Source organism: Haliaeetus leucocephalus, unplaced genomic scaffold (assembly GCF_000737465.1).
Source record: "Haliaeetus leucocephalus isolate CR32 unplaced genomic scaffold, Haliaeetus_leucocephalus-4.0 Scaffold328, whole genome shotgun sequence".
In the NCBI taxonomy this organism is placed as follows: Eukaryota; Metazoa; Chordata; class Aves; order Accipitriformes; family Accipitridae; genus Haliaeetus; species Haliaeetus leucocephalus.
In genome coordinates this window covers 5,964,851-5,987,084 of record NW_010972764.1, presented here as the reverse complement: position 1 = coordinate 5,987,084, position 22,234 = coordinate 5,964,851, and the positions used below count along the sequence as shown (strand labels likewise).

The 22,234-nt window shown below is 37.7% G+C and overlaps 1 protein-coding gene across 1 annotated transcript in view; it reads left to right on the top strand.

The window, feature by feature from the left end:
• CDH18 (cadherin 18, type 2) overlaps positions 1-22,234 on the top strand; it is a 157,077-nt gene that overhangs the window by 107,059 nt on the left and 27,784 nt on the right. The window contains exons 5-7 of the mRNA XM_010571464.1: positions 1,602-1,789; positions 6,763-7,016; positions 19,126-19,262. Of these exons, the coding sequence (XP_010569766.1) occupies positions 1,602-1,789; positions 6,763-7,016; positions 19,126-19,262 (579 nt within the window). The remainder of the gene's footprint in view (positions 1-1,601; positions 1,790-6,762; positions 7,017-19,125; positions 19,263-22,234) is intronic.

The following is a 22,234-nucleotide window of genomic DNA, read 5'->3' as shown; positions in this document are numbered from 1 at the left end:
CTTCTCACACTACCGTTTGTTTATTAGTATTATCGGCTAGTATTAAAAAAAACAATTCAAGACTATAAATAAGTTTAGGAACCATTGTGCAAGGAATTAGAGACATCTGTAATAAAACCTTCTATTTTCTAACAGGTGTCTAAAGTTAGTTTTATTTTAGTGATAACATCCATTCCCTCTGCAGTTGCAACTTCTGTAGATTCATAATTTCTTCAATCCATCCAACAAATAGTGGTTTTCTGCCATAATGCAGGTTTTATCTCTGAATTCAATTTAAATTTTGCCTTTCTACCTGCTTCCCGAGAGCAGCTCTGCAGTCATGCTAGCTGGTTTAAACTCGGCAAACTGTAACAACACGTTAGCTTTGATACGTAGCATCTTCTGTGCCACTGTCCTGCACCTCAGTGTTGCACTATTGCATTCACTATCGCAGAATGCCCAAGAGGAATATAGAAGAAACTCTGCAGTTTCAGAAGATCTGTAATAACAGAAGTTGTTATTTTGCTCTCTTTTCTATAGTGGTGGTTGGCCTGTGATGTGAAGTGTGCAGGCTGTTGGGGGGGGATTCAGATGGGGGGTTGTTGGAGGGGAGAGATTTGCTATGTGCACACCTTCTATTGAACGTGTATTCTCCTTTTTAGTGCCGGTAGGTTTCTGCATCCCTGCTGTGTACAACACTAGCATTATAGGAGAAAATTTCTTTGAGCTGTTTTTGTGGCCTAGTTTCAGACAAATTGAGGTTTATGTAATCGCATGGTGTCTGTTTGCCACTTTTTTCTCCTTGTGGCACCTTCTTGTCCCCCAGGCAAGTTTGCACCTGTTAGGAGATTTAATCCAAGAGGATAGAAACAGTGAAGAAAATTACCTTTCAAAAAAATATTTCATTTTCTAATGATTAACCTAACAGGTTATAAAAACACTGAAAGGCGGTCATAGTTGTTATGGGTGGTTTATGGGCACAATTGTGTAAAACTTTTATGTACACATTATGTTCACTTTCCTTTACCATGGATACCGATTAAAATTTGTGTGCAAAGTGTTTTGTGCTGCAACAAAACCACTATAAAGTGGTAATGGTAAAATATTCAGATTTACTATATTTTTCTGTAGAAAAAAATACATGTTAATTCAATGTTGCAAAATGTGTGCTGATTCAGTGTTGCAAAAATGTTGATGTGATGTTGCAAAACTGATTGAATTTCAGAAAAACAAATTATACAAAGATTTTTCCAGTTCAAGAGTAGCCATTTGACTACTCATTTGATGGTAAGTTGGTGGAGATAAATATATTTTGGTTATGGAGAAGATAAACTTTTAAAAATACTGTTTTGAAGTAAGCTTCAGAGTTAATTCCTGTGTTATGTGATGAACAGCAAAAATAACTGAAAACTAAAATCCTGCATTAGATAATTTGGATTTTGAATAGGGAACGAAGGCATCCCAAGTAAAATACAAATCCCTTTTGAATTCTTTCAGGAATTTAAATAAGTTCATAGGTTTATTTGTCAGTTTTGCATATGAAATACTCTCCCGTTACTCAGAAGTGCATCGAGCACATAACAATGTCCAAGCTGTTGTGGTTTTTTTTTTCCCCCCTTCAGAACATTATCAACTCTATGTTCCTGAATCAGCTCAAGTTGGATCAGCAGTTGGCAAAATCAAAGCAAATGATGCAGACACTGGTTCAAATGCAGACATGAAGTATACGATTATAAATGGTGATGGCTCTGGGGTGTTCTCCATATCTACTGACAAAGAAACAAGGGAAGGAATTCTTTCCCTGAAGAAGGTAAGCAATAGACTTTGAAAGTTACCTGTGTATGTAATTAAAATGTAATGATGAATGCTGAATAAGCAGATACAATGATGAAAATATTTTACCGTGTAAACCTATTGAACCATGAACTTCAGCAGTGTAAGCTTTTCCACATCGCTTCCTGAGACTTTAAATCTTTGCAGGAAAGGCAGGGAGAAAAGAAATTCAGGGAAAAAAAACAGTTATTTAAATCTTCTGTGCTTTTTGAATGGTCATATCTAATATTTATAATAAACTAAATCTTACTGAATTTTTTATTATGATGGTTTAATTTTTCTGAATGATGGTTTTGCACATTAATTTCTTTCAAAGAAGTAAAATTTGGCTGAAAGTTGTACAAACTGTATGAATCTTGACACAGAAAGTTTTATCTGTGGCAATGAATGTATGATTCAGTTTTCGTAGGCTGTTATTCTTTGACTTGCTAGCTGGCTTCTAAATAGTCAAGTATTGTGCACTGTGTAATGTAAATACTGACTTGCTTATAAAGAGTCAAAATGTAAATGGTCAAGCCATCACACAGTTATCATATATATGAATTTCCTATATTTATACCAGTCTATTCAAACTATTAATTATAAAGTGTTCTTGCAATTTAATTTCATTCTTAACTGAATTCCATGCACAAATATAATTCCATAGATAGTTTCGTCTCCATATTAAGTCCTCTGAACTGAGTTCATAGTGAATGTTTCCTGATGTGTCTGCCAACTTACGCTAATATTCTATGGCTAGATTTAAATGTACATATATAATAAGCCAGAAAGATGGGTTATTGTATTTAAGTAACATTTTTTTAAAAACCTTTCCAGCAAAGGGAAATAATTTCTTGATTTCAGTTATTACTTGGACTAACAGACATCAGTTAGCAATTCTCATGTGGATTTGTTGTTATTGAGTCTTACAGGAATCAATTAAATCCGTACAGCCTAAAAAATAAAAGTGAATTTGTATTCATATTTCATAATAAGTATTCTGGGCCTGATTAACGGTAGGAGGAATGAAACCCAGCAAAATGTGGGAAAAGAGAATAAATAAAAACTGTCATAAAGAATGTTACTTTTTTGCATCTGAATAGGTAGGTATGTATGTATGTAAATTTTTGTTTAACATCTTAAAAAATATTTTGTAACAGAAGGAAATGTTATTTTTATAATTCATGATGTTTTAAAAACGGTTCCTATCTCTCCCAGTATCTTAAAAAGCTTCAATTCAGAGTCTTTTATAAAGGTTGTGTAATACCCACCATGTTCAGCCACATGAAAATAAACTCCATCTTTTTTATACCACCGAACTTATTTCTTGGTGGCTTTGATGTAGCTAATGCCATAATCTGTTATTTCTTCTTCAAAATGAGCGTTGGTTCTCGTTTAAAAGTTCACCATGACTATTGTTCATTAAATTTATGCCTGTTGAGAACATGAAGCAGAAAGGAAGAATTTGCAACAAAATGAAAGAGTCCATACATAAAAAGTGTAAAATCACATTTCTTACTGTTTCTTGGCAGACAAAATAGCTTCAGAAAAATTTTGACTATGTTTTAGAATGTGACAAAAGCATATGTTGCCTGTTCTTACACATACACACAACAGTGATTTGAGTCATTTTGCCATCAAGACAAGAAGGGATACATTTTGCTTAGGTAATGTTATATTTCAGTTGAGCAGAAATTCAGCTTTTAAAGCTACGTAAATTGGTGTGGAATACCTCCATTCTTTCCTCAGAGAAGTTACAGTATCCGCTTGTACAGTACAAAAAGGTGATCTCATTTTTTAAATTTTTTTTTACTCAGATCTTGAATGCAGTTTAACAAGTATTTCGTATACTGTGTGCTGTAATTACTTTTGATTTAGATGATTGGGTTTGAAGCTGAATTAGTTTGATAGCCTACACAAAACAGATAATCCCTACTAAGAATGGAATGGGTTTTGTTGCATATATCAGATGCCACTACCTTCTATAAAAATAAAATAGAATGATTTGTCCTCTAATAAGTCTCTAGAAGAATGTATAGTAGGCACATCAGAAAAGCCAGAAGTAAATATATCATTGTGTCCGAAGATCTGAAGTTGTTCTCAAACTGTTTGAAGCTTCTTATTTAAGGCTCTGATGCAAAAATCAAATTTCTCAGTGCCTCCGTGCTAGGCTGTTCAACAGGCATGCAGAGTCCATGAGTGCTGGAAGGAATCTTTTCTAGTCTTATTCTGGGCTGACCCAAAACATCCGGTACTTTCATTATCTCCTCTATTGACAAGCCCTGTGGAGCCACCCTTCAGCTACAAAGGGTTGATTGCAAACTGGCGTGAAGGATTTCCCCTTTGCCTCATGCAATTCCTTGTTCAAGTGGGAGACTAGAGAAACCCAGAACAAAATAGCACAGTGAAAGGCATTACTGTCTGGATCCTTCAGAGAATGACTGGTCAGCATGTTCCCCCCTTGTGATTTTCGGAGAAGTAAGCTAGAACTTTCCTGACCTCAAGTCAGCAAGTATCGTTCAGGCTTCCCAGACAAAATGGTCTGAACAGACCATATCTCTTCCATTTTGTATAATGAGACTGGAAATGTTCAGGAAACAGCTATTTACTTCTCATAAAATTCTGCTGTCCTTTGGGGAGTTGGATATTAGAAAAACAGACTGCAGTATAATGAACAGCAGTATTTTCCAGTAAGCCCTGTGACTGGTCACTTGAGCTACATGGAGTATTTTCAGTTTTGCATGAAAATCATAATAAACAATGAACACACACTGAAGATGTGTGGGTAATTGTATTGGAAATACATTGTTCTTTGGGAAAAGAGGAAACACGAACAAAAATTCTGTTTAGGTCCATCTAAAATCTAAATGTTTTGTTTTCTTTTCAGGAAAGAGTTAATGAACTTCAATGTTGGGACAATTTTAAGTAAATCTAGAAATTATCTAGATTTCTAGAGAGACAGGAAAATACTACAGCTAATGACTGAGACAGGCGACTGATATTCAAGGCCTCTCTGTGAGTTAAATGAGGGAGAATTTAAACTTAGGTTTTACACATTACAAGTGAATGTCTTTACAAGTCATTTATTTGTGTATTTGCTTCTCTTGGAGAGAGCAAGGGGTCAGACAGGACAGAGCCACATCTTTCTGTTTGGCTATTTGGACTTAAATGAGTCCTGTTGTGAATTTGATGGGACAGCTGAAATATTTCCTTTGTAAATATAAATTATTTTGCATTATCATTTTTATTCCCAAACTCTTGCTGAATTAGAATAGCTTAGGTATTTTAAGATGAACGTTATGATTAATAGGTTATAAAATATAAAAAAAAAAAAGAGGGGAATAAAAAGCTCCTACTGGTAAACAGCTCAGATTACCTGAAATAATGAATGAGTCTATGAGAAGTTTCTTAGCACACCATTAGACAGGCTATAAGTGGGGGCCCAATTTGTTCTTCAAATGTAAGATAAATGTTAGTTTTAACAAATGCACAGTGTTTAAGCGGAAGCCCAGCAAAATACAGTTCTGTTAATTCGAATTGTATCCAGATTTCAATTTTTTAATATTTTATAAGAAGGAAAAGGAAAAGTGATGTAACAACTGGACTTGTGAGTTGTTCAAAGATGTGGAATATCACAGAGCTTGCTTTGCTTTGTAAATTTCCTTACTTCTCCTCAGGAGAGAACAAGGAAAATTAAAAAAAAAAACCAAAAAAAACCCCAAAAAACCCCACCACAACTAATTGTGATTTCTGATAATAGTATACCTTAGTACAATATGTGTCTTTTCTGTCTAAAATACCTCAACGTTGAAAATAGTGTTGTTTTTTAAGCTCTATGAATCACAGTGCAGGAGAGTAAGCTCTTCTTCTATTATGTCCCAGTATCTGATTCCTTAATTCAGAGATGTTGTGGGAAGAAGAAGGAAGAAAATGAAAGTAAAAAACTGCTTTGGCTATGGTTGAAATGTCAGCTTTTTCTGATTATCTGAATGGATTATTCTTGTATTTCTAGACAAAAAAAAAAGTGTTGGTATTGTCTGATTAAGTAACTACACAAAAGAAAGAAAACAAGACTGTTTTATTCCTCATGTGTTTTCTGGGAGAAATTAATCTTCCTATACAACCTAATCCAGTCATTGTCAGTAGAAACTTATTTTTCCAAAAGGCACAATAGTTACAATTTGCAATCCTTTTGTAAACTTTTTTAATCTTAGAATATATGTGCTGCAGAGCAATGCAAATTACTATTTAATACTTACCTGCTCATAACATAAATACATCATAAATTAATGAACAACAGTTAGAATTTACTAAACTTGTATTTCTTTATGAATTGATTTAATTGAGTAGATGACTTAGCTCTTTTTTTTAATAGTAATAGATTTATCAGACTATGGTAAATTTCCATGGCTTTAAAATTTTTATTTTTACATTCAGGAAAGGGAGACAGAGAAAGCAAAATACAAAAAAGTCTCATCCTATTAGAGTTAAGAGAATGAATTAGTTGTACTTCAATACACACAGGAGAAATCAAAGAAACATAGTATATATAAATCCTGACTATCTATTTTTCTTATACATCATCAGTCAAATTTACAACAGATTTTATCAACAAAATACACGCTGACGTTGAGAAATCACACATTGCCTTCCTCATATCTCTTGTCTTAAGTACTACTTTTCCACTCTTTGGGGTGATACAAAATACCAGTTTAGCCTTGATCAAAGGCTTGAATACTTGTACTGAGTTCTGTTCAGGCAGGCTGTCAGATCCACAAAGAACGATACTGGTTGTAGTGGAATTCTGCCATACCATACTGTTATAATAATTTCAATTCTAAAAAAAAAATTCTACATGTATGCATCTTCTTTTAGTGTTATGCCTGTGTTCTGAGACTGTTGGAAACTTCGTGCTAGCAGGCTAAACTGAAGCATAGAATGGCATTGATAAATCTTTTTTTCTGCCAACAGCCGCTCAACTACGAAAAAAAGAAATCATATACACTTAATATAGAAGGAGCAAATACTCACGTTGATTTCCGTTTTTCGCACTTGGGACCATTCAAAGATGTAACAATGTTGAAGATCATTGTTGGCGATGTGGATGAACCTCCGCTTTTCACTATGCCTTCCTATGTCATGGAAGTTTATGAAAATGCAAAGATCGGGACTGCTGTTGGCACAGTAACGGCACAAGATCCTGACACTGCCAACAGTTTAGTGAGGTATGGTATGTCCAAACTATACGGGATTGAATTCCACCAGCTAAAGGGTTAATGAGATCTGGGATGTATGAAACTATGTCTTTTATTTTAGTACATAAACGGACACATAGGTCAGAACAGTGTCATGATCAGTCTGTATGGATTAGATTTAATAATGTAATCTTCAGCCTTTTGTTGGTTTGCGCTAAAATTGCCATCTAGCCATTGGTCTGAGCAAAGGTCTGTGTGCGCTAGTTCCTGTAACAGCACCTCTCCAAACGGCCCACGAACAAGGCCAGTATCTGTTACCACATCATATGAAATGGTGCGCTTCGCTGCCCTGCTGCCAGTCAGTATCCTGCCACTAGTGGTAAGTCTGATCGGGATCACGATGCTGGTTTTCCCCTGTCGTGCCAGTATTGTGCTGGTCCTCTGCACGCTTGCCCCACCGTAGCTGGCCCAGGTGCTTGTGGAAGACATGAACTTGTTTAGGTATGCCTTTCCTCACAGACAAGCAGTATAATTTTTGCAAAATTGTGTTTGAGGAGGAAGCCATTATTTTATAATATGCTTCAGTTTTAGTGGGGTTTCAAAAGAATAGAATGGGTGTAATAGTGCAGGCCACTGATGTTGCTAGGGTTATGTCATGTCATCTCCAACTGCGAGGTCCAGGGCAAAGAGAAGTGCTGAGAAACAAAAACTTGCAGCATCAGATACATCATTGGAAAACTAAATGAATACGTAACATACTAGGAAGGAAAGATTTTGATAGTCTTTTTAATGAAATTCATTCTTAAAGAAAATGTTCTCATTAAAAAGAAAAGGGGGCAAAAAAAAAGGAAGATGTCTGTGTCACTGCTCTGGCCAGAATACTTCTTATACTAACAGAACTGGCTTGGAAATAGGTCATGGTCTGAACTAAGGAACTGAAGTCAAGCTGGAAATAACCCCACAACAAGCTTGAAAAAGCATCGATGTCAAATATATATATATGGATGTTAATTTGACTTCTTCCAAATTTAAAAGCATTTGGATTTAACCTTGGACACTCTGGAATTGGGGTTTGAATTCATTACTGGTTTAGAGTAAAGTTTTCAGTTACATGTTTTCATCTATGATAAGACCACGTGACATTTTTTACTGGCTTCATTTGTAGAATGAGTTACTTTCTGAACTGACGTGCAGTGTGAGAATTTTGTGAAACAATACATGAATGTTTGTCTTGAAGATGGAAGTGGATTTAAAATGTTTCAGAAAAAAAAATTCTTCATGAAAACATATTTGATGCTACTCCTTTTTATGACATAATGATACGGCCTCTGTGGAAATCATGTGACTATATACTTGGAAAACAGTGTTTCTTAAGCTAATTGGGCATTTTTAGTCTCCTGACTGAGTTGAAATCTGCTGGGTATGTGTAATAGTCTTGGTAAGATGAAACAATTTTTGCAGAACAATGAAAGCATCAGATTTTTATGGTTCTCTTGTGCTAATAGCCTAAGATTCAAAATGTTTAGTGTCAGACAATCAATATATACAATTTCTTCATAGCAAGTTATTGCCTTTGAAAAATTGACACTGTGGTATTTGTGTGTAAATCATGACATAAATGAGAAAATTTCACTAAAAATAGCTGCCAGGTGCCTGTAGCTTTAATACTATAATTCTGAAACAACAGCTAACACAGTCAGACAGATTAGTCATCATGGTAGTTTGGGAGTAGGAAGGGCAAGTACAGATTTGGCTAGTTCCTCCATAATTCAGCCATCTGTGGCACCTAAGAGTTTTGTCTAGAAAGGGGTAAGACAACCGTTGTAAAAGGGAAGCAGCAGCAGTTTGTACAAAGGCTGGGAAGGCCAGAAATAGATTTTTCTGGGTGAATTGGGCAATAATTTGGAGATGGAGGGATTGGAAGGAAAAATATTTCCAAATATTTTTTTTTTTTATTGGTCTTTTTTTTTCCAAACAGGAATTTGTAACCAGTGATTGAGGCCAGAATATTGAATATCCATATTATGTCCTTACCTTTGTCTATCCTACTTTTCCCCCCCATTGACATTGCTTTTTGCATTGTTCCTTCCATCTCTCTCTGTTTCAATGGAGAAAAAAAAATAAAGTGCTAGCAAAACATACCGAATCGTGAAGCTCTGAAAGCAGCCAGCCCTGAGTTACGTGTTGGAGGGGTTCGGCGAGGGCAGTAGCAGCTCAGATATCCTTGACAGATCATTAGATTGTGACCAGGTCCACTTCCCAGCCAGGCTTTATCCATGTCAGCGGAACTGATGGTGAATGTCATTTGTGAGCGGGCGGGCTTTTCATGAAGACGCCGATCCTCCGAGGCCTGGACTAACACGTTGGTGCCTGGGTCTCTGAAGAGGCACCAGACCAGGTTGGTGCATCCTTAGGTTCTCCTCGACCTTCCTCCTGCCGGAGGAGAAGGGCTGCTCTGGGAACGGGCAGCTTTAACCCCCGCTTCCCTCACCTCCCTTCACACACGAACGCTGACACGGTGCAGAAGGGCTTTGTGTGGTTTCAGGATTGGGTCACGGCTTGGGAAACTCGGGGTTGGAAGTGGCGCGTGACCGGAGAAGCGGGCCAGGCCGGCCGGGCTGAGCTGCTGCTCCACGGGAGGCAGGGTCGTGCCCCACGCGCCGCTCGCAGCGGGGAGCACAGGAGCGGCTCGGAGGAGGCTGTTATTCTCACAAGCGTGCCCACAGTGCGCTTACGTCCTTCTGTGCTGGTTTGCAAGAAACGCCTCCGCTGTTCGTCTGAAAGGTAGTCTGAGGGTGATGAGATCACGTCTATCCTTCGCTGCCACACAGTTCCTTGTTCATTCAAAATAAAAATAGCGATTATAAAAATAAACCAGGAAGATTCGATGTCACTTTTTTAGAAGGCGCAGATCCCACAGCCTCCAGGGAAGACAGCTACAGATAGGACCTGCACAGCTGATCTGTGGGGAGCAATGGAGTAATGGTTCCTCAGCCAAATGGCTCAGATACATCTCCAAGTGCTGTGAGTCTACAGGACAAGCTACGGAGCAGCGATTTGCTTAACAGTTTTTCCTAATCCACTTGGGCATCCTTTCCACTTTATGAGGACGCTCAGTGCTGTGTGTGAGATTGATAAAGCATTAGGCACACACAGTTACAACCATATCACTTCTCTACTGTCCAGCTGCTAAGAGAGATACAGTGCTGTGATTTGGTCACTGCCCAATTAAGTAACAGTTGATTTTGGTGGCAGGAATGATTCTTATAACCAGAATAGTGGTTAGAGGAGTAGTTACAGTAATTAAAATGCTGAAGGGAAATCTTTTTAAAAAAGTTATTTGAGCTAAACCCCAAAATAAATAAGAACCTCTATTGTTATCAGTAGAGAGAGAGCTGAGGGCTTTTTTGTCCTTATTTCCTCACTGCAATTTCATCACAGTGATTTCAGCTTGTTCCTGAGCTGAACAGTCTTCAGAGGGCACTGACTTTGTGCCAGTGCTTGTACTAGTGTTTTTGCTTTTTCAACCCCAACAAAAGAGCCTCTGTAAGAACAAATGTAGCTATTAGAGGTTTCTTTTATTCAGATGTTATCTGGTTGGCAATTTGGGCTGTTTTAAAGGATTTTTCTTTTTAAGGGTTTGTTGGGTTTTTTTCTTCAAATAGATAGAAATGCATTTTCAGGGAAACTTTTTAAAATACTATGTTTTGAAATAAAAGATTATTATTCTCTTGAAATATGAAAAGCAAACATAATCATAGAAAGCATAAAAAAGATATTAAAACTCCATCATGTATTAATTCTAAAGATAAAGATTTTTTGAGTGGTTTGAAAAACAGCGATTTACTTTAAAAAATGTGTTCTAAATCAATGGAAGACATCCTAAATTGTAATTAATTCACAGGGATTACTGCCTTGTTGGAACATTTATGAGAAACTAATCCCCTTTCATTGCATTGTGTCAAGTAGTCTGCTTCCATACTAAAGTCTTTAGTTGCTTGAAAAGATTAGGGCTAAGTCATGTCTTATAATAATACCTAGTGCGCAAGCAGGTCTTGAAATTTCCCCGTACAATATGAAAGAAAGTATGACTATTAAATGCTTTAATTATAATTTTATTGTAGTATGTTATTCATTTTAAATCTCTCCATATTTACTTAGAAATGATCTTTTTTCTTCCTGAACCCATACACAGAAGACTTTCCTGGAGATTAGGGGTGAAAACAGCTTTTAATTGGCAAGTTGCGTCTGTGCACTGGGAGCAGCCCTAGGCTGCTAGTACTGCCTCAGGGCAGCGGTGGTGCCTGTCGAAACCCTGCCATCTTCTTGTAGGTGATTTTTGGGTGGCGAGTCCATCTAGCTACAACGCATACTCCCGATGATCCTTGGAGCTTTCTGACTGCATCTGGTCTGTTTTCAGTGGAGTGGTTTTCAGAAAAACAATGTTGCTTCTGTTCCCTAAGCCTCCTCCAAGTTAGTGATTCAGAAAAGAGCAAAGGCATAGTTTTAAGACCATGATACTTTCTGAAACTCTCATATAATAGTGAAAATAGTTGCATGACATGGGCAAGTTCCCTCATATTAGCTCGATCCCAGATTGATACTGTCCTATAAGGAACTGAAAGTCTTTATTAGCATTGTACCCTGGTAAGAGTAGTTTTTGAGAAATAAGTCATACTATTTTAGAAATACTCTAACGTCAGCTCACTGCTTTTGTTGCTGTTGTGCAATCTTTGTCATGCACTGGTACAGGAGGCAGATCACTGTTTGAGCACTAATGATGGGGCCTCTGTCGCCTCTGGTAATTTTTTACTCCCACTTACTATGTTTGACTTGGGTTGTTTGCATTTCTGGGCAGGAATGGGCTCTTCCCAGCTATTTAACAGAAGACTCCCGGTGAACAGGGTACGGGTACTGATCAGCACTTTCCATGTGATGGTAGTGTCAAACGATAAGAAATGTAAGCACCTTCCCTTTTCAGAATGATGTCTATTGTGGGTTGGTTAAAAATAACCTTATATTTTGTTGGATCCTTGGAAGGTTGAGTAGGTTTTGTTCTATTAATACATTGGAATTCAAATCATTTTTGTGTTGGACCATAACCAGTCTGTAATCTACCTTACTATAATGAATTTTATCCGCTAGAACTGAAATCGATTAGCTGTAGGAAACTAAAGTCGTCCTACTGCCTTCCTGATGTCATTAGAAAATTAACTTCTTCCTTCACTGTGCTCTTGACACTACTGTTAAAAAAGCAGTAAAACACAGAAGAAATAAATATGAAACATAAAAGTGCACATGGTTTTCTTTTATAGAAAGGAATTGGTTTACTTCTGGGAAAGGCAGAACCAGCCAACCAACAACAAAACAATAAAAACAAAGTAGCAAACAAAAAGAACAAAGTCAGAAAAAGCTTTTTCTTTTTTTTTTTTTTTTTCTTGCTTTTTCTTTTTTTTTTTTTTGTGAATATCAGACTGTTAAGTTTGTGCTAAGTTAGTGAAGAATAAAAGTACGTCAGCCCTGATTCTGGCTTCTCACTTTTCTAATGTTTTTATGGTATTGCCTTATAATGGATGATGTATCATAATGGTTATGATACATGTTACACTAATGAGTACAAAAATGTGCTTTCCAACACCATACCTGGTATCTAGAAGCTGTAATGAATTCAAAGTTGCCTTCCCCTAGTTTGATTTAAATTGACAGCCTCTTCTTCCTTTCTTTCAGATCGAATACTGAAAAATTAATGAATGACAAGTACATAGGATTATAACAATTTATGTGGTGTAGGAAATTGTTCTTCAATTCCTGCAGTAGGCGGAGAAACTTATTTTAACTTTTTCTGCATTGGTAGTAAAAGATAGAAATAAGTTCAATACTTTCTGGCATCAGCCTTTAGAAAGTCGTGTTAATTTTCAGCAAAAGGTATTTTAAGAGGCATGCTCATATGTAGATGAAAGAACATACCCATGGAGTTTCATGTACTCCTGTTGTTCTTTCTGAGAACCTTAAAGACATAAAGTGTTGTGGAGACATAAAGACACTGTGTTGTGTTCTGGTTGTAGACTATTTTTCTGATGTAAAGTTTATATTTACTAGAGGTAGAATAAAACTTGAACTTCTGATTCAAACTCAGTCACTCAAATTTTGGTCACACAAGATCAGTATATTAAGTGAAGGGAGGTGCAGGAGAGAGCTGTGCGAGGGGATCAGGGGGGCAAGGTTGAAAATGAAAATTGTATTTTTAATATTTTTTTTTCTTCCTGTCCTCTGAGCTCAGCATCAGTTTCTATGCCGCTCCCCCCTACTGTCAGTAGGGAGAGGGGATAAGGTTGATCCCCTGCTGGAAAATATAAAAGCCTCTTCACCTAGTTGTACTCGCTTGTCTTACTTGCTCTTTGAGTGTCATATAAGTGGAATAAGGTCAGTTTGTTTTCTGCTATCCTGTGCACAGGATGCTTTGTTAGCTGTGCTTAGGGCAGCCTGCTGAGATCAGTGCCATCGTGTAGAGTTACCGTCCCTCCCTCGCATGCCCCGTGGGGGAACATCCCCCCCGGATCTTGCTCACCCTGCACTTGTGGAGGCAAAGGCAGACATCTGTCCTGCACTCTTCTCAGACCCTCAAAGCATGACACTGTCATAAGCCTGTGATCAACACCTACAGAGACAGACTAATATCTTACCAGGGTATGTCAGTGGCTCACAGTTAGCAGAGAGGAGCTGTGTCCTCCTCCGTCTCATCTCCTTCATTTGTTTGCTCTCTGTATTCCTCTGGAATTATTCTTCTCTAAGATTGTCAGTAAATCAAAACGGAAAAAGGACGCCCTATTTTGAACGGCTGGAGAAAGAGGGGAATTTTCCTCCAGTTTCTTCCCTGATTCTCTGTCTGTCTTCACAGGAAGAAACCATTTTAAAACATTACTTTATAGTGTTGAGGTGGGAGATCTGTTGCTGACTGTTCCCTGAGGCCTCAAATTATTTTGGATTCTTGTCAAGCTATGTGTCTCAGACCTCCCACTAACAAAAATGTCCACCTCTCTGTGCAGGAACTGGTAAGCTGTTCTGACAGCTGTTCTGAGTAGGAAGCATCCAGCTCGGGATGGTGGTCAAAATCTCACAGCAACCGGAGCCACCTCCATCCCTCACTTAGAGCTGTGAGAGAAAACACTGACAAATCATCTTTATATGGTGACTCTGAGAGCCTGATTTTTCATGCCAGGACATCATCTGTATGTTTCTATAATTTCCACTGACTTCAGAATGCCTCCAGTATTTAAAATTCTTTTATGGTTTTATGAGTCAGCCTTCATATCTGAACATCTCTGTAGTGTAGTCTTTTGACAGGGCCATTCAACTCCAATAAATAGGCCTAAATCTATCAATCTTGGTTTTATTTGGTTTAGTCTTTAGTATGAGGAGGAAAAAAAAAAAAAAGAAAATATGTAAGTAGAAGACCATTCTTTAGCTGGTAAACCTTTTAGGAACAAAAAGTGATTCTCATGTGACACTGACTGCACTTTATTTCTTAGCAGCATTGGAATCTGAATGTTAATCTCTCTGAATAAAAAGCAACTTCGATGTAACAGCTCTGCCATCAACACATCTACTTGAAATGCATTTGGACAGTTGTAATCCTCTGAAGAGAAGTCAGGAAAAGAAGACAAACCTTTATCTTGCTTTGACTTCTGAATTATGCCTCTAAGGGTGTGGGCTGTTCTTAGCCTACATTTACTGGCAGAATTAGCTAGAAAAGATGATCAGTGGTTAATACATGCAGACAGAAATTGTCAGCTAGAAAAGATGTGTATACAGAAATGGCTCATTTCCTTCAAATGAGCAGCATTCCCATTTTCCAGTGTCCAAGGTAAGCAGTGAGCTAGCAATGCATAGGGGATGGGAATGAGAAGAGCAGGAAGCCAACTTCTGCATGAAATGCAAACCAGTAGCGGCTGCCGCTCAGAGGCTGTGCTGGGAGGCAGCGGTTCACTGCTTGCAACTCCCCTGTGCCTCCCGGGATCTGCCACCTCACATCTTCAGGACAAGGAGAGGGAAGGCTGCCACTTGTGCGGAGCTGAGATTTCGGTACGAGAGGTGAGCCGGGAGTCCCGTATGGGAAACAACACAGTACTGCTGATCAGCTTGATGGATGTCAGCTGGCAGCCAGCACCAGAGCTAACTCAGTGGGAACAGCATATCAAACCCAGTTCCTGCAAATGCTCTGAGAGGAACAGTATTTTTTCTCAAAGTTATGCTACGCCTGTCTGAAAAAAAAGCAAAGGAAAGGTAAACAGAGGGATTACCTTCTCCAAGCTCTCTTCAAATGTATTTCATTTTCACGACTGGAAAGCACAGTTGAAGGCTGTAGTTCTCAGTAGTAGTCTTCTGCTGAGGAGCTCTGGAACTTCCAAAGTCTCCTTAATCTACCAGACACGCTGCAGGGAGAAAATTGGTTACCTGCTGTATTGGCAGCCAACTTCTGACTCTCACTTCACAATTGTTTTTCTCTTCTGGAGAAGTTTGTTTGAACTGCAGGGAAATAGATTGGCCCTGGAAGGGAGGTAGCGTAGTGCAAGACAGTCATGGCAACAGAATGTCTCCCCACTGCCTCATTTGGCTTCAAGGGGATGCTGCCGGTTCCCAGGTTCATGAGGAGTGCTGCTGCGAGGAGGCAGAGAGAAGATAAAAAGCATGCACCAGTGTTATGTCCCACTATGGGCCATTTCTTGTTGCTCTCCAGCTGGCCAAACACAGAGAGTTGCAGATGATCAGTTCTCTCACTGTCCATCCTGGTATACCTCCGTCCCTCACCCTGTGCAGTTGTTGCTTACACTTCTTTTTCGAAGTTATTTTTTAAAAGAAGAAAAATATCTCTATACTTTGAGTTGGAGCATCTCTTTCTGAGAAAGTTTCTTTGCTTAAATTTTTAACTAAACAAGTTTCCTTATAATGGCATTTGATTTCTAATTGATAAGTCTTTAGAAGGTGTAATTCGTTTGACAGAAGATCTGTCCTCTTCCCATGACCTTTTTTAAGCGCTTCTTTGTAACCAGTTTCACTTGTTATTAGAGAAATGGCTATCTACCTGTGTCTCAGTAGGAAAACCCAAAGAAGTACTGTGACCTGTGAATCCATATCTGGTTGAAACATGGCTTTGGAAGTTCATTAGCAATAGCAGGTTTGTAGCCAGAGTGGAAATTTATAACAGATTTCTTCTTTGCAGTTGGTAAATAGGGTAATAAATAAAAACAGCATAATGAAAGGATAAGCTAAAGACTTGATTAAAGAAAAAAAAAGACAAAAATGCAAAACAAAAACTCAAACTCGAGGCTCTTCCTTAAAACACACTAACTGGAGAGAGACATACTGGACTAGTAACAGACTATGACACTTGTCTGTCAAGGGACAAACTGATGTTAATATTATCTTAAGACTGAAGAATTTAGGGAGAGAGATTCTGAAAATGCTTATGGGTTTTAGCTTCAGAAGCCCTCCTAGAAGGTTTGGAAATCATTAATGTTCCTAAACTCCTTTAGCACCGTTTAAAACTTTCTCCATTTTTAAGCAGTCTGTATTATTAGAGGCTGACTACTTTAATATCGCAAACTGATAAACATGTGTAGAGTGCCCTTCTGCCTAAGGCCCATCTTGCATATATATTTCTCTTTAGTTCCTAATTCACACAAACGCTTTTAGTTTTCAGTAAAAATGGTGGGAATATCTGTTGCCGCTGAAGCACTGCTTCACTAAAAGACAGAAAGTGAGGAACGACGTCACAGGAGCCAGGGGCTTGCTTTGGTCAGAAGAAGGAAAAAGGACATGGGTGGAAGCTGGGAACACCCTTCTGTTGAGTGACTCCTAGTAAAAAGGTAGCACATGTTGCATTTCTCAGTGCTAGCAGGATTGAGTTCTGGTATTTAATTTCCTTCAGATTCTCTTCAGATAGTGTGACTAATAGGTTTTCTATATTCATGATCCTTTTTAATGTAGTTTCTTCAAGATTGGTTTCTGTTGCTGGTTTGGACGTAAACAGTTTATGGAGAGCTGTTTATCTAGGCATGTCTTGTTATTAAGTCTCTTTATTAACCTGTGCCATGCAATTCAGATGTGCTGATTTAGTGGTTAAAAGCATGCTAATTCGCACAGCATTGTCGTGAGTAAATGTCTAAACAAATATCTGCAGTGAATATTATAAATTCATTTTTAAATGAATGCATTCTAAGGAAGAAGAAACAGTCAACTGAATTAAGGTGAAAATTCACTTTTGAAGTAACTCTTTGAAATTCAAAACTTGCAGTATACCTTTTTGCAGTCTAGAAAAGGCATTGAAAAGCAGCTCAGTAGAGGTGGAGGGAAGGGTAGGAGGGGAAGGAAATTACAATCTTTGTTGCAACCAGTATCTAGCTGAAAGATATGAAGGCAGTTTGAGTGTGTTACTTGGCTAAAGCAACTTCAGCTGCCATCTTGCACATCCAAAGTGTCCTTACTGAGCACTTCTGGTGTATTTTAGAATGAGGTATTCTCAGGTTTTGGTAGTTAATGAACCACACATAGGTTCTGACTGTAGCTCAGATGGAGACAGCAAGTTAAATCCTTATTCCAGAGAAACATAAAATGGGTGGAAACTGAGGTCTGCAGTCTCTCCAACAGCTCCCACAGTCATATGGGAGCTGTTTTGCTCTTCGTGATGTCGAAAGGAAAGACGAAGAGCGGGCAAGAAGGAATTATTTTCTAGCCTAGTTTTGGCTGCTTTGATTTCCAGTGCCTGCCCTACTGTTCTTTAATTGCTGAAAATACTGGAAGCATGAAAAGAAAATCTTGAGTGCCACAAGCCAAAATAGCATATTGTAAAGCAGATGTAAAATACTTCTTGCAAGTGAGAGAAGTGGGTTCAGGTTCTCTCCAACAAGCAAGATCTAACCTAAGTCATCAAATCTTAGCTGGCTTTTCCACTGAATGTCCTATCCTTTGACCAGTTAAGGTCACTCACTGAAATTGCTGCATCCTTCTCTAGTGCTTTATTTCTTTTGCTTTTTCACATGTCATATCTTACTTTAATATATCATTCAGTGAAATGTTTGTTTGCTTGTTTGTTTTTCCTTCCCACAAATAGTTTAAATAAGTACATTGTGGGAGAAATAAAACTGAAGTTATTTTTATTTTTTTTGAGCTTGGCAGCTCTTATGTGTACCACTTTTTATTAGCTGGCAGTTACACTTTTGGTGATATAGAAATAAGAGCAATTGGATGTGACAAATAAATCATTTTGACCTATATATAGCTTCCATATATTAAAAACTTCACAGAATGAAAGCAGGGCTGACAAATTATCAGGAAAAACAATTATGGTGTATAAAAGACTTAGAATCTTTTTCCTTATGTTTTTCATCAAGTCTGAAGTTAGTGAAGAAGGCTTGATAGGGGTCTGTAATTGCTTCATTTGTTAAAAGCTGTTGTAAATTATTCCGGCTTTGAGAAAAAAAGGTCTTGTCAATCTCTTCTTCTGTGTCCCCTCCCTCTGCTTCCATTACCCGTTTCAAGGCTTTTACTTTCTCAGCTAGGGAAAGTGCCCAGAAGCCAAGGGAGTTAAGCAGGGCTGCTTAGTTCTGCTTCTAGGCTAGTGTCGGTTGCAGCTCTGGGAATCGGCCCTTTCTGCGACTAGTCTGTAAGGGTTACATTCAAAATGACTTATGTCATCATGTCGTCAGAAGAGACATGCTTCAAAACAGGTACCGGGACTGAGCACATTGGTTTGCAGTGACAAGCAAATAAGCAGAAGAATAATATCTTAATATCTGTTTTCTTTTCTGCCTTTGCATTTTATGACTTTTCAGTCAAAATAGATGTATATCTTACCTTTGACAGGATTGTATAGTGCTGTGTAAAATGTCACCTGTTAGCTATTTATATCTTTGTAACTCACAGTGGAAACCTTGTTATGTATCAAAAGAAATGTAACATTATGAAAGAAATGAAATATGGGGTTATTTTGGGTGTCTCCATAATAAAGAATTTTTCTTAGGGTGTTTTTAAAAATTTCTATGATTTTAAAAGCTTGAAAGTAATGTTCTTATGTAGTTTCTGTTACTTTGGATTATACGTACTACAATGAGTATATATTTATTGTTTTATTTCTTCATAGATATTTCATTGATCATAACACAGAAGAAGATAGGTATTTCACCATTGATGCTAGTACTGGGACCATTAAGACTGCCAAGATCTTTGACAGAGAGGAGACACCTTGGTACAACATTACGGTGGCTGCTTCTGAGATAGGTAAATAATATATTTGGCACATAGCATTAAATCAAAAAATTAGAAAGGAAAATAATAATTTTCAGATTTTAAGAAACACTATCTTGAGATGTTACATTCTTTTTAACACCATTGGGTTTTTAGCCAGTTTGGATAACGGAGAGTTTTTTCTGTGTGTGTAAATTCCCTAATTCCACAGAACAAATAAACAAAACGCCACATACCTGTGTGATTCCACCTATGTAAATGTACCATGCTTTTCTGTATGTGATAGAAGGCTGCCAGTTTTACCCAGGAACAGTTCCAAGCATTCAGTGTCCTAAAATCAACATCTTGTCCCATTTGTGTTTCATGTATCTTAGAAGATAACACTATATAGTACTGTCTGAAAAATTCATCCTTCCTTCTTGTATCTGCTGTTAACCTATTTTAGCAAATTGCATGTTAAATATGCCAATATTAATTTATATCTGACAGGTGCCTAGAAGTTGCTAATTATCAGGGTATACCTTTGGCCTTTTAATAGTCAAATTGCCAAGTGAAGGTACAGTAAGTACTTGCCTGTGCATTTGAAAGGTCTCAAAGTCTGATGAATTTCCCTTGCCTCAGATAAGCCCTGCAACAGTCAAGAAATGTCTGACTGAGTAGTCCCAGATAAATATTTTTACATGGCAAGGACAGTTTAAAGAACATTTCAGTTAACCGTTTTATTACATGGTCTTTATTTTGGCAGAGTCAAAGTTTTAAAGTTAAAAAACTCGACAAACCAAATGGGAAAAAAAAAAAAAATCCCAACCTGGATCAATAGATCCAGTCCTGCTAAGTACTCTTTTTGATATGGTCTTTCAGTGGCAGTGATTTTGATCAAAACTGTGAACTATTTTTATGTCTATTCCTTCTCTTTTCTTTTTTTTTTTCCTTTTTTTTGGTGTATTTGGTCATTGCCAGGTAACGTAATACAGGTTTTACCTGTAACGGGTGCCTGACATTATTGAGCCCCTTCTGCTTTCATCTGTTTCGTCTCCAGGTTAAAATGGAATCTGTTCTGCTGCTACATCACTAGCACATGCTGCAGAATTAACAGCATGTACATATTTTATAAGGACAACAAATGGTTTCTTATCATTGTACCTGCTTTTGCAACTAAATTGACATTTTGAACTAAGTAAATTTCTATTGTAAACGGTAAAATCTAGAGGTTATGGTTAGCCTTTTAAAAGAGGTAACCACTGACACTTCAGTGTGCTTGACTGTCTTTGTATATAACATGTTATTTCAGTGCAGCATGAAATAAAATATAATTTAAGCCTAATCATAAGCAGGTGCATAGTAAGTGTTAATTTGAATTAAGGTTTAAAAGCCACATTGGGACACACTGAAAAAAGTAGTAGTCACTAGTCTTTTTGGGAAGCCATCCAAATGTAATTATTTTGCAGAAATAAATCTCAATAGCATTAAACTTAAATGTAGCTTGTTGTTGTAGCACCGTACCAGCTACTAGGAAGACAATTAACTCTATCCCAGCTGAAACCAGGGCACTTGTATACAATATTTATTTCACATAGTCAAATGAAGTACACATACCATGCTGTGTGTACCAGTAGTATGGAGAATGGAGAAGGATTATGTTTATAAGTAAAAGAGAATAGAACAAATAATGAGGATGGAATGCCATTTTTTTTAAGACAGCCTGCTTAGAATTCTCCATTCCAGGTGCAACTTGTTACAGGAAAACATTCTTTTTTTTTCTCCCTTGCATTGCCTTTCTTACTGTTAAAATTGGGATTGGAAAGATAAGTGAATCTATAATGTCAGTTTGAAAAACAATTCAGTTATGAATAAAGGAAGAAACAGCAGTGGAGAAGAGACGGGTGGCAGGCAGACTGACAGGCAGCCTAAATGATGGGCAGCCTTTCCTTGTGTCTACTTCTTTGGCCATTTTCTTACCTACAGCAATTTGAAAATTACAACACTGCTGTGAAATCAACAGTGAAATCCATTGTGAAATCGGTAGTTGGATCTACAGTGGAAGAAGGAGCTTATGTTGCATATAGTGCATCAAGGCCAAAGCTCTTATGTTAAGAGTTATCTATCCCATATCTACAGCCTTTTATGGCATTCACTTTCAAGTCAATGCACAAGGAATTGCAGAACTAAGACTAAAGCTGAAAAATAAGCAGAAGGCTATGACCAGAATGTTATTTAGCTGTGAGAGTGGCAGTCTTCAAGTTCATCTGACATGGTGGAAGGCATTTGTAGCTTCAGACACCATTTGCTTAGCAGAATCTGCAAGGCCCAGAGAGAACGTAGTGCTTCAACAATAAGAGGTGCTCTGCTGAAATAATGTTACGGTTGTAGTTAGTTTCTTGAAGTGTTTTCCTCTCTTGACTTCACGCTACACTTCACTGACAGAATTCAGTTTCTACTGATCATCCTTTGGGCAGCTATTTGTAGCTGTGCTTATTCTATGCAAAAGAAATTTAGAATCCACATCATATTTCTCAATTTCCTCAAACGTATGATATCCTCATGCTTCAACCTTATTGTTTCTGAGCCTTTCATAAGACATTTACTTTCACTTTTAGTCTCAGTATGTAACATACACTCTTCATTGATTAAATGTCCCCTCTGAAATCAGCGGAAGTTCTACCACTTTCCATGTTGATATAATGATCAGTGATTTTTTCTGGTTTTGCAGATAACTTCCTAAATCACACCAGAGTTCATTGCCATGAAAATGGATGGGGCAATCCTGTTTTTCTTTAACATGCACTGTTCTTTAACAGCAGCATACAGTGAGGAAGAGTGGGATTTTGGTGTCCAGGGCACAGCACTGAAGCTGTTGGTTTGTTTCCGTACTAGTACTTCCTGAAAACTCCTTGTGGTATTAGGGAATAAGAAAGATGATAAAATAATACTATATTTTATATTGAAGGAACTACAGACTATGTTTGGGGCAGGGGGAAGGACTACAGATTGATGGTGATAGGATT